Source organism: Trachinotus anak, unplaced genomic scaffold, assembly GCF_046630095.1.
Source record: "Trachinotus anak isolate AG129_WGS33_773 ecotype Australia unplaced genomic scaffold, CSIRO_AGI_Tana_v1 ptg000011l, whole genome shotgun sequence".
Lineage (NCBI taxonomy): Eukaryota > Metazoa > Chordata > Actinopteri > Carangiformes > Carangidae > Trachinotus > Trachinotus anak.
The window spans coordinates 12,604,485-12,617,665 of NW_027273862.1; the positions used below are offsets into that span (position 1 = coordinate 12,604,485).

Below are 13,181 nucleotides of genomic sequence, written 5' to 3' on the forward strand. Positions count from 1 at the left end.
ATCAACGAAGTTATTTTAAGATGTGCGTTGGTGGAACAGAGCAACATGAGCACTCCATCCAGACCATTCCCAACAGCTTCTTCCTTCCTTGTTGGTGATGTAGGAAAAAAAATTCTCCTCTGTTGTGGTGGTAGGAGTAAAATATTAATAGGTTCCATTCAGTGGGAAGCCCTCAAAGCAGCAGGAGAAGCAGGAGTAAGAGCAGAAAATAGAAAACAACAAATAAACACCAAACCACTCTGGACACTCTCCACATATCACCAGGGTTCAGTCTTCTTTGCATCGCTCTCCACACAAGTTCTTCTCATAAGTAAAGGAGTTGAACTTGGTTGAACCAGAGCCACACAATGGTGAGATGACACACAGATAACCTCTGTGTATTAGAAGCAAGAGTCTTGCCTCCCTCTGTAAAGCAACTTCCTTCACTTACAATAATTTGTTAACTCTCACTTACATAATGAGTCACTGAACAAGCTAATCATGTTTTCAGTGCCACTGATGCTGCCCACCAGATTTTATTTCTTACTGGTGTGTAGAGTATATTGTTAATTTTCAGATGTTTTTTCCAAACTCGTTTGGCTGTAATTAACTTGAGTTCACTTAATTCTTTTGCTTGTAAATACAAGTCATTTTTTAACATTATAGAAATGAACTTTAAGAACTCCATTTCGATGAAGAAATGAATTCCTATGCTTTGATGTTTTTATACCAGCGGTTTTTTTAAGTTTATATGTTCATATTTATGTTTTATGTAGTCTTAATTCAAATACTTTGAATATTGTCACTTTCACTTTCAACTAATTTGCTCTGTCTAAAAGATAATAGCAGCAGTAATTTTACTATGTCCTCTGGCAGTGTCTTTTCAGTTTTTTCCTCTACACTGTACTCGTAGTCAGACCTTTCATATACTTCATTTGCATACTTTTGCATGAAAAATTTAGACTCTGCTTGTGACTCAGGGTGAAGCCTGACTTGAAAACACACAGTGTGATATCAGCCATCATTTATTTAACAGCTCCCCAACCTCTAAAACCCACTTTACTGGAAGAACCATTCAGGGCAGTCAAAGATAAACAACAGAACTTATCAAACAGCTTCAAATCATTTTATTTTCCATCCTTAAACAGGCAACACTTTTGTCAAGATACATCTTTTAATAATTGTGGTTTTGTGCAACTGAATGAACTGACGATGCTACTAACTTTTAAAGACAGATGATGCATTCCCAGTGAACTTGAACTTTCCCTTGAACTTTGAAAATATGTCTATGCATCCTCTAATACTTTTAAAGAGACAACACCGGCACTTTAATTGTGATGTGTTGGTGCTGTGACAGCAGACTGTAGTCATGACAGTTACATCATCAGAAAATATTCCCTATGTAATATTTACAACATCTGACATATGGTACACAGTAGAAATATACGTATGAAAGAATAATAACAAAACAAACTATAAAATGTAAATAATAGTTGTATATTTAAAATTTATCAGAGCTGGGTCAAAACATTTTTAGCTTAAGGAAAAAAATGCTGAAAATCTTTCATAATGCCAATTCCCCTTATAACTTGGACTGAAAAGTGTGTCTGCTAAATGTGTGTGATGTCTAGACAGGACGGTCCTTTTAACTCATTACAGATATGACAAATGCAGTTACCTGAGTGGAAACACCTTTCTGATCATGTGTGTGTGTGTTTAAAAAAAAACAAAAGTCTCTCAAACTCAAATGTTACCGTATGTTGAAGCTGACAATGAAAGAAATGTGTCAAACAGAAAATCTGACTGTGTGAATGCAGCCTCACTGTAAAAAGCAAGTAGTGCAAATATGACAAACATACACCAAGTGAGAAAATACATATAATGTTTACCTTCAACCCACCAGCTAATAGCTTCACAAGTTACAGTCAAACAGGAATGAAGCTGACACCTGAAAACCCCCTCACCTATTCAAGGCCAAACAGAACGTACCAGCGTCAGAGACAACCCAATATGTTAGTAACTGTTTTTGTAAATGTACTCTTTTGCTCTTCTGCAACCAACTGCACCTCCAGTGCAACCTGTGCTACCTGGTAACACCTGTTTGGCCTTATATCTTGTTGAATAATGGATATAACTTCAAAGAACCAACTCAAAATGCTTGAAAATAAAGAAGCAGTGATGTAAGTAGGTAGTGTGCAGCCACGTAAGCAGACAAAGGCAGGGAATTGTGACATAAAAATCATCCTCTGGAAAGTTTAGGTCTTTGGTCTCAGTTTCCAACTTCATACCAAACCAAAAAATGTTCAGTAGCACATAAACATCACATTATTCACTTATATCAGGACAAGTGTATATATGTAAAATTTTATACCACATAAGATAATATATATATTTGCAATTCCATGTACTCTACATCTTGGCCTATTTAGCAGCCCTTTGTCCTAGAAATTACACAACTAATTCATTTTGCTCAGTCTCAGTTTGAGACCAATATAATAGCTACTTGCATTATGTCCAGTGCAACATTTTTCGAGTTTAGTAAGATAAGTAAAAAGTTATAGGGAAGTGCTCTCAGGACCTTGACACTGTGGACAGGAGTTTAGTCCCGTGAGTGGTCAGGTTTCAAGGTCAAAACTACTTTGCTTAAGGTAAAGAGGAAATTAGTGGTTTGGTTAAATGTTAATAAAGTAAACATGTCATATTGTAGCTTGTGCTTCAAGTCATAAGCACAAATGAAGCATAAATTTTGCATTGCAAAATAAAATCATTTCCTCATGTTGATAAAAAAAAAACAAAACAGAAAAAAAACCTAATCAGAGAAAGCACTGTATTTACTGCTGAAAATGAGTAGAGTGTAAATGTAACTTCTAAGGGACAGGGCTGCTATACTTAACAATAACCCTGAGCTATCCTCTTGTTATGGCAAAGCCATTGCATTCGCATTCATTTATTAAATCAACTCACAACAGATGATGATGCTTTGCATTTACTCATCATTCAGCAGCAGACTTGAGTTCACATGGAGAGACAAAGTTACAGCTTTGATGAACAAATTAAGAAAATGTCTATAACGACAACACGGGACACATCATGAAGGATCAGTGAGCACTTGTGGTTATAAGGGAACAGGCAGCGTATACATTCTTATTCTCAGGGTTATATTTGAAAATAATTCATTTTCAGAGCTGAGGCAAACATATCCTGCTTCCACACATCAAACATGGTGTCCTGCAGTATCTAGCACTGCAGGGTGTTTTGGCAACAGTAGTGGTTGTATGATAAAACCAGTGGTTTAACAGAGGAGTACAAAAATTATTTAATTGGTAGTAGAAGAAAAACAATAAACACAGGTATCAAGTAAGTCAGTGCTGTATTTTTCCTTTCGTATTATAAAACCCCAGAAGCAAAACTGGTTGTGTTGGTTTTTGTGTTCATCCCTGAGACTGTCTGAGGCACAGAGCAGCTAAAAGCACATATGCATCACATCATGAGCTCTTACTTCCCCACTCATACATTAGTACACTGTATGTTGACACAGTAATCAATAATTATTCACTTTCTACAGTAACTTTACAGGTAAAGCTGAAAAATGAACACTTGAATATTAAACTCCATAAATTCTGGTTAGTGAAAAATTCTGTATTCCCAATAAAAAACAAACAAACAAAAAAAAAAAAGAAGTCTCCACACACGAGTGTGCTTGTAGAAAACCTACAGTGGCTGCAACAGTATCTGGATCGACTGGAGCCAACTGTGAATGTTGGCTGGGGTCCATTTGCTGCTTTCAATTATTATTTTTTTGATTTTGTGTTCATCAGTCGATCTCTGGCATACACTTAAACCATTTGGATACGCGGCCCTGTCTCTTGGCTCCTCTTTCCTGTACGTTTGAGCCCAGAAGCCCATCCGTGTAGTGACCATACTCACTGATGGCGTCTTCCACACGAGTGATATACAGCCAGCTGACTATCACACCAAAGAACTACAGAGAGAGAGAGAGAGAGAGAGAGAGAGAGAGAGAGAGAGAGAGAGAGAGAGAGAGAGAGAGAGAGAGAGAGAGAGAGAGAGAGACAAGGAAGCTAAGTATTAGAAGTGGAGGAAGGGAGGTCACCGTGGATGCTTCTCATTTGTCTTAAATGTCTCTTTGTTTCCTTCACTTGCATCTTACCCTCACATCTTAGTCCTTCCCGTGTAGGATGCATGGATGCAAGGAAGAGATACGAGGAAACATGATTTCTGAACTGTCATTTGAAGCAACATCAGTTTCTGATGACTAAAGTACAGCTGAATCACCTGTCACTCTGCAGGTGTAATATATAATGTGTAATAATAGTTACTACTGCCAGGGCAGCGTTGTAGTGATGTCCTCCAACATGTCAAAAGTGAATGTAAAGTATCTTTGCAGGTGCACATTCATTACAAACCTGTATTTTGTGTTTATATTGTAAACACATCCATCAAACCAGAGTGCTCAGACACTGAAAACACATGAGCCAGCAAGGCTTTATTTATCATTTGCATTTACTGTAAACTTACTCAGTTTACATATAAATATATAAACTGATTATGTGAAAATCCCAATTAGGATGAGAATGTATCAGAATTTGTAGAAATAATTTAGTATATATGAGCTGAAAGGCTAATTATATTGTTATCCATGATACAGGTTAAAATGGGAAAATGATGAACAATGAAAAGGAAACTCTTTCTGATGAATGATGAAAGATGTTTTCTGCTTCCTTCAGTAATCAGACCTACAGTTACCACAGATCCAATACTATACAATAGAAGACGTCCTCTTACCCATGAAGAGAAATAAGGGAACTGAGATGTCCTTCTTGATGGCAGACCATATTCATTTTCATGTCTGCCATATTCATGTCAGATGAGTAAGGAGACATGAAATAGGCCAAATGAGAAGCACCATATGTATGGACTGGATGAGTGACTGACAGCTTCTGCTCTTTAAAGCCCATCATGCTTATCAAAGTAAAGCATCATATCTATTCATACATTCATAGCTGCCAGTGTATGTATGTGTGTGTCTGGATTGTATTGCTTCATTTGAGTTAAAGTGAGATGTGAGAGGACAGAAATGACAAAGTGTCTGTCACACCCACATCCTCTAATGGATCTGGTAAAAAGGAAAATGGATATGGAGGGAAATGGCGGATGTGTAGTGTATGCCCATAATGTGTAGATTTGTCAAAAAGTTTGTGGTTAAATATATCATCATATTAATCATCATCATAGCATCATATTAAAATACAATAATTATTCTCAGTAGGTTGATGTATCAAGGACTTTGTCTGCTTTATTTTAAACCTTCATGAAATGGACCAGCGTGCAAAGCATCTTGTGAAAATTGCCCTGCTTATTTTATCACTGTTAATGCTGTGGAGTCGTCAGATGCACCTGAGGTAAAGCAATTTACATTTCCTCCTGCTCATCGGAGTTGCTTGCATTGTTGAATATGGGTAAATGCTTTATGTCACTGTGCTACTAATATTTACAAATATACTAAAGCTAAAGTTGCGCAGGTACAAAAGACACAACACCTTTACCCATCAAAATGTTCAGTCGAAAGATTAAACAGGCTAGTAACAATGAGATCAATACACACAAACTGCGCTGATCATCATGGATATTGCACCGCCAAAAGAGATGAAGGTTACATTAGTGTGTGTGTGTGTGTGTGTGTGTGTGTGTGTGTGTACCTGAGGCAGTAGGATCCCTAACAGCAGTCCAGCCATAATTTTATAGTTGTCCATCAACCAGATGAAGAAAGCGTTGGTGCAGCCTCTGACATTAATAATGTCGGTCAAGTCCAAACGCTATGAGAAACAAAACACTTGTTATCCATCATTTTCCACAGTTATATAATATCACAACACTATACATATATACAGTAGCTGTCCCATGTTTTGTACCTACCAGTTTAACTAATAAAGTGGAAATAGACACATTTTTTCCTTTAAATTATCATTACGAAGTGAATACAGATTGCATAAGGTAATGGCTACAGAATCATGGCCCCATCTGTGTTTATACTGGTTCCCCTCACTTATAAAAAGCTTTTAAAGCTGGAGTTTTAAGCTGACATTAAAAAAAGAGGAACTGCACTTTAATGAGGGTGAAGACACATCTGTCTTTTCTTAATTCAGTCATGTAAATCAGTGTTCATTATCTTACCTCTTTTTCCAGCACCTTGTAGCCACACAGGGTGTTGGCCACTTCATTTGGCTGGAGGGGAGAGAAGTGGAGAAACACAGCAGATAAAGTTAGAAGTGAGCAATAAAAAGGAAATGGAAGACAGGCAGTATAGCTTTCAGCATCAAGGGGAGTCAACATCAGACAGAAGAAGACAGGTTTTCAGTCAAAATTATCCTTAGAGGTGGACTTTGTACAAAAACCAGAGGCAGACTGTAAAAGAGGTGCGCGCATGCGCGCGCGCGCGCGCGCACACACACACACACACACACACACACACACACACACACACACACACACACACACACACACACACACACACACACTTCAACTAGGTGAAACTGTAGTGTGTATGTAAGCGTGTAACCAAGCCTTTTCCATATTCAAATAGGCCTATTGAAATATATTCATGTATTCAAATAAGATAAGATAAACTGTCAGTCTCTGGTGGCTGTCTGACACAGGAAGAGGAGGAAAGGAGTGATCCCCAGTTTTAACTCATTGTACAAGTTTCAATGACCTTTTTTTGGAGATTTTTTATTAATTTCTATCGGATTGGTGCGATTACAAGTAGGACAATTACAATATCACACTGTCACCATATTTCCACACGAGTGATCTATGAAATATCACAATTCTAGATAACTAAAGAGGAAATAAACCATTAAGAGGCAAATAGCAAGAGTCAGTGTACAGGTATGAGCTTGATACATAGCATGTCCCACTCCATTCATTTCAATGGAACAGTTGGAAAAAACTTGTGAGCCCTCCATCCAAAAACAAACACCATGCCCAATCAAGTGAGTTAATTGCTGCTTCATGTTGATTTGAACATGCAGGCTTCAAATTACAAGCATAATTACAAAGATTAGAAGGTAAACAACTAAACTTTTAAGTGACTGTCGCCTGCCTTTGACCAGTTACTGGTACTACTACTCATGAACTGCAATTCATAATGCATAATGTATGGGTGCAGACCTATATGGAACTCATGTATCATCTAAATATGAATGATGGACCTTTTATCTGGATGATTATACAATTAAACAATTGAAATATAACCTGCATCAGCTGCATCTATTTTACATTTGTACCAGTGGACAACACTTTAAAGAATAAAGTGCACATGTATATTTTACAATTGTATATGCTGTCTATAACTTTAACTGGCACCTGGTACTTGCTACTTCTTACATTATACTTAATACATAATACAATCAGGTGTAACCCATCATGTGCAGCTTCAACATGTGCTGTCTCTCGCACACAGGCTTGTATATTTCACGAGTTTTTGTCATACATCACTTACGTCCTATGTCAAGACCAAATTTAACTTGTTCTTTGAGCATTGTGATCTATGAGTTATCTCGATGTGAGAACTTTGTCGTGCTTACATTCATATAGAGAGAGATCATAAACCCCGGCAGCTATTTAAATATTTATTGACAAATATGGGCAACTGAATACAGTGAATAACAAGAAACCACACTGAGAATTAATTATTGGTTTGCCACTATTCCATATCTTGACACTATGATAACAGCAGGACTGACTACAATAAAAATATTACATTGGCTGCCTTTAGGCTGGTTAACAATGTTTCCTTTGTAGTTAACAGAAGTGAGCCACACAGCTACTACATTAATGGAGAAAATACAAAATACTAAAACAGTGGAATGAAAAATAAATTACACCCACTGGAAAAAAGGAAATGATTAGAAACATTACATGCTGTTGCTTAATACAAAAATAAATAGTTGACATTTTTCTCACTTAATTAACCTTATTATCACAACTGACTCACAATCATGCAAACTTGTCGAATAAGAAAATCTTAATGCATAGCTGTGGTAACTGAATTTAACATTTACAACAAGGGTGAAGGACTGGTGGTTTCAGCTTCACGACATCAGCTATGACAGAGAGTAATCTTGTTCATCACATTGTTGTCTGAATAAAAATGCTTTGTTTGTTCTCTCTTTATTCTCTCTTTGTTCTCACTCTGGGAGAGTGTAGGTGTATAAATGAAAGGTAGCAACTGTGATGTGTGGGAGAAAATTGCCTGTGAATGTGTCTAGCATGGAGCAGGCTTAATCACCATCGTAAGGATGATGAGATGCATTTTAAATGTAACTTCACACTATTACAGCTATTACTATAATGACATAGAAACCGAACTGAGTGTTCAGGCTTTTAATAAATAAATAAATAAATACATAGGCAGGAATGACAAAATGTTTACTTTATCTAAGCTGTTTAGGTAATGTTACAAATGCTCGTATCTAAACTGGTTAACACATACTATATACAGGATAACCACCAACCAGAAGTGCCAAGAGTGGTAGATAAGATATGGTAGTAATATTACCTACAACAGGAAACTCATCACAGACAGTAACAACAGTGTATGATACTGCATAAGAGTAACATCAGATATTGTAGCAGTTAGCGTGGTAATGATACTAACAGTTAAAGTGATAGTGATACCGACCTTAGTAGTAATGCAGCAGGTATATGGGACACCGCAAGCCAATGGACCACGTGCAGAACAGTTGTGGTACATGTTGACCGACCAGTCTTTATACTCTTGACCTCCACAACACTTAAACTGCCAGAGATGAGAAAGGTGAAGAGGAGAAAAGAGGAGACACAAGTGAAGAAATTGGAAGGAGAAAAGAAGTGAAAAATAGAGAAAGAAAATACAGAATGAAATAAAAGAAGAAGTATGGGGTGAATGACAGATTGAGAGAGGGTAGGCAGGTAGGTGAGAGAGGGGAGAGATAAAAAGTAAACAACTTTGTAAACATTATCACTGCTGTGCTCATGCAACGCCAGTAACATTTTGCAATGAAATGAACCATAATTAACAACAATTTGCATGTAATTATGATTCTGTTTTTAAAGTGTGTGTTTGTCTCTCTTTAACTTTGTCAGAATGTTGTGTGTGGTAGGGCTGGGCAACATGGTTGAAATATAATGTAATATCATGCCAAAAAAATAATATTTTACAGATGTTATCCAGATGATGACCACAAAGCTCCATGTGTCCTTTCACTCACATTAAAGAAAACTAAAATCCAAATTCAATATAAAGTCTCTCTCACCCTTCCTACACAGTCAGCCAGCATTTGAAAGCAGCAGCCTCTCAGACTGAAGTTATTCTTGTTGAATCAATAACACTTGCAGCCCCATACAACAAATTGATACCTGACAACCTCCTGCTGTTGGTTCACTGGCAGACAATAGTGTGACACCAACCAATTATTTTCTATGGCCCCCTATTTCTGCCATTACTGACAAACCCTCATAAAAGATTATTACTTCATAGGGACAATGAATGATAAGCTACGATTATTGCTTTTGGCTGAGAGCTTTTGAGTTACACTGAAACAACTTCATTATTTGGTTTGACTGAGTGTTTCTGTGGAGCATTGTTTGAAGACTGTTTAGATAATGGCTCTATCCAGAAACAGTATCATGTGATGCAGAGCATTTGTCATGGTGGATATTTTGACTTCTCATAGCAGTAAAGGCATGACATTGATGGGATGCAACTGTTATTACTGTTATCAGTTATGCTTGTTTGACAAGTCAAAATATGCACCATGAGAAAAGTCTGTAGGACAGACATGACAACCACCTGAGACCAAATGCTTTTCAGTATTTAAATAATTTTAAAAAAGCACACTGCCTCGAATCATAGCACTCAAACCAAATTACACCCACACTTTAATGTCTCAGTAATCTGTAATCAGTAATTTCTATTTGATTTTTTTTTACTTTCACTAGGTAGATAGCAGCTGCACAGCTGCCAATGTGAATAAACACTCAGGAAGCCCCAAGAGGCACACCATTAGCTGTGCTTGTTAGTCATTTACTAAGACAAATATTTTATTGGAAAGGAGAAAGTGAGTCAGAAAGGCAGGAAGAGAGAAAAAGAGGACAAATAGGAGGAAGGGTCAGACACCAAGAGAGACAGTAAGAGGATGAGACAAGAAATAAAGAGAGAAGATGAATAAATGAATAAAAATTAGGCTACTCTTTGCCAGGCGGTGTGATCAGTATGCTGACATGATGCCAGTGTGCCAGGAAGTTACTTCTCGCTGGCGTGACACCACAGAACGCCAGCACTGGGTCAGGACCCAAACAGGAGTCACAGGAAGGCATAGCAGTTATGATGTGATTAATGTCTGCAAATAAATTCAAAAACATTACAAGTTCACACTGAGTTTCTATTTTAGCAGGAACAGGTGTACAGTATAATGCAATCCAACAGTCCTGCAGTAAATCCATTCTTTGGGAAGATTGATGTCGAGTGCGGTTCAGGGGATTGTGCATCCTCACAGGACCAACCTGAAGCACCAATCTCTCAAGACACTTGTCAATGAGACTGCAGCAGAAGAGTGAAGTCCCCCCATCCCGTCAGACCATAAAGAGACTCTCCCCACAGTCTCTTTCAGATGGATGACTCGATTCCACAACAATTTGCCGACTATTGTGACAGCAAAACATGAAGTCAAGTGAAATGGGACTAGTTTTCATCTGTTTTCATCCCTGTCTCAATCAAATACTGACCCTGAAACAAAGACTCTTTCTATTTTCTTTTTTTACTTTTCCTGTGGTTTTCTATCATATACTTCTCTGTTGGATGGCAAATATTCTTCAGATGTCAATTACTGAGAGAAAATCCCTTGAGTGAGTCGTGTTTTGCAGAATTTGCTGAAGGAATGATTGGCTTTGCAGCCAACTGCCTGAGTGACTGATGACCGGCTGTTCACTGGCAGACTGGCTGACTAAATAACTAACTGGGTGGCTAATTGGCTGGTCAGATTGTGGGTTTCAAGACCCAAGTCAGTCCATCCTGTGCTCCCTGCCTTCATTATTAAATGGCACCCATGCAGCAACACTGTGACTTGCATGATAAAAGGCTGAAAATCAAAAGATGTTTGCTGGCTCATTTTCTCCCCTTCAACCTGAAATTGTTTATAGCTGCACCATAAGTTATTAGAACAACTCTGGAGGAGTGCACACCACGGAGTTTGGAAACAGGCTATAATCACAACATCATAAAAAACAAACCTGTTCATTTTTTGAAAGACTTTTTTTCATTGTAAGCTGATTCTATCTAAATCAACAGTAACGCTGACATGACTCAGCATTGATGGATTTGCATGAAATGTGAAATTTGCATTCAAGACCAATCAATAAAAATTCAATATGTTTCTCTGGATATAGTTTCAACCGTTGTGAGCTTTAACGTATTATGTTTTCATTATGTCAAATGCTGTGCAACTATTGTTGGCACAGCAACGCACATTGACCATATGCAGTCCAGCCAAATACCAGGTTTTGACATAGTCTTGGCTTAACATGACTCTAGGTCACATACTGGAAATGTATTATTAGGCTTTTGATTATTAAATCAAAATGTCTCTGAGCAATGCTCACCTCCATGTGGACATTGCTCAGACGCCTGCATGTGTGCCTTTAATTACACTCCCATCAGGCCAAGTGGGCTTGCATTTTCTGAGTAGTTATTACAAACCATTATCCATCATCCTGCCAAATGTCATGTCTCTGTCTTGTGTTGTCCCCCATCAATTAGAAATACAGAAGAAAAGGAGGCAAAGGGATAATAAACAACCAGAAAACAAAAAGGTCTCAACCCTACAAATACCTGAGGCCAATGCAATATCAGCTAATCAATAGAAGATGGAAACAAAGAGATAAGAAAAACAGGAAACAAGAGACAAAATAAGAAAGATATTCAGTTGCTTCTAACTTTCTCCCTATGTGATCATTTTAGAAGTAAATAGCACAGTTTCTGTCTTTTTGGTGATTTTGTCAAATGATGCCGCAGCTATAAAATCAAGGTTTTAACAGTTGCAGGGCTGCAGCTTGGAAATAATTTGGAAGGGAGTGTTGGTTAACACGTAGTCTTAATGGGCCGCAACTCGGTTAATATTTCATACTTATTTGATTGTCTGACAAGAAACAGAAATGAAAAAACATGTAAATGAGAACAGCTTTAGTGGGAATTCAGCAGTATTAAAATACTATAGCTATATGTGGGTACACAGAGGAGGAGAGAAGCAAACAGATAAAGGACTGAAACCAGTTTACACTACGCAGAATGCAAAGACGATGTCAGTTTTTTCAACTACGTCCTCAATTTTGCACATTGATCATGTGTGATCCAGCCATATACTGGATTTTGGCCTAGTCTTGTTTACTTGGGTCTGCTTTTCAAGAGCTGTGTAGTTCAGCTCTTAAAATGTATGGAGATATCTATCTGAGCCTATTTAGATGTGGCATAGTGAATTTGTTTGCTTGGTCCCACTTTAAAACACCATGTCTTCAGAAGGTTTTTAGATACCTAAAATGACACTCATCCACAGAGTTGATTAATGCCAAAATGTGGCACTTAACACTGGCACAGTACAACATTTTATTTTCACTGTAATAAACGTTGGACTGTCATAAAAATAATCTCCCCTACATCTATATGTAATACAGACTGGTTAGCTTATACATAGCCTTCTGCTTACAGATGCAAATGTTAGTGATGCTCTATGAAAAAACAGTTGTGTTTTGGAAAGCACACAAAGACAACAAGTACTAGTATATAAACAATCAGTCAAAATACTGAGTATAACTGCCACATAATGGGAAGGAGAAACTCGAATCCTCCAGTGACCCTCCTCTGTTCAGGTTGTGTTACTGTGTTACTGTAGATCCTCAGATGCTCCAAACAATCTATCGTTTGACATGAATAATGGATTGTTCCTGCCAATGTTAAGCCGGCCTCCTATGTAATGGATGGACATAGTCTGTAGACCAAACGGATCAATCAGGGCTTGTCCAGGTCTAATAGATGAAGCCAGGTATCAATAACAGACAGATGGAGTTACTGATTGGTTCTTCTGAGAGGGCAACATTAACCTATGCATTTTAGCTTTAATATTAAAACACTTTGATTCCCTTGGTTTTGT

At 37.7% G+C, this 13,181-nt stretch overlaps 1 protein-coding gene across 1 annotated transcript in view; it reads right to left on the reverse strand.

Moving 5' to 3' along the window:
* Positions 1 to 1,091: 1,091 nt before the first annotated feature.
* Positions 1,092 to 13,181, reverse strand: part of tspan15 (tetraspanin 15) — a 34,169-nt gene continuing 22,079 nt past the window's right edge. Inside the window, exons 5-8 of the mRNA XM_071489143.1 lie at positions 8,681 to 8,797; positions 6,172 to 6,222; positions 5,697 to 5,813; positions 1,092 to 3,961 (exon numbers count right to left, since the gene is read on the reverse strand). Of these exons, the coding sequence (XP_071345244.1) occupies positions 3,794 to 3,961; positions 5,697 to 5,813; positions 6,172 to 6,222; positions 8,681 to 8,797 (453 nt within the window). The 3' untranslated portion in view covers positions 1,092 to 3,793. The remainder of the gene's footprint in view (positions 3,962 to 5,696; positions 5,814 to 6,171; positions 6,223 to 8,680; positions 8,798 to 13,181) is intronic.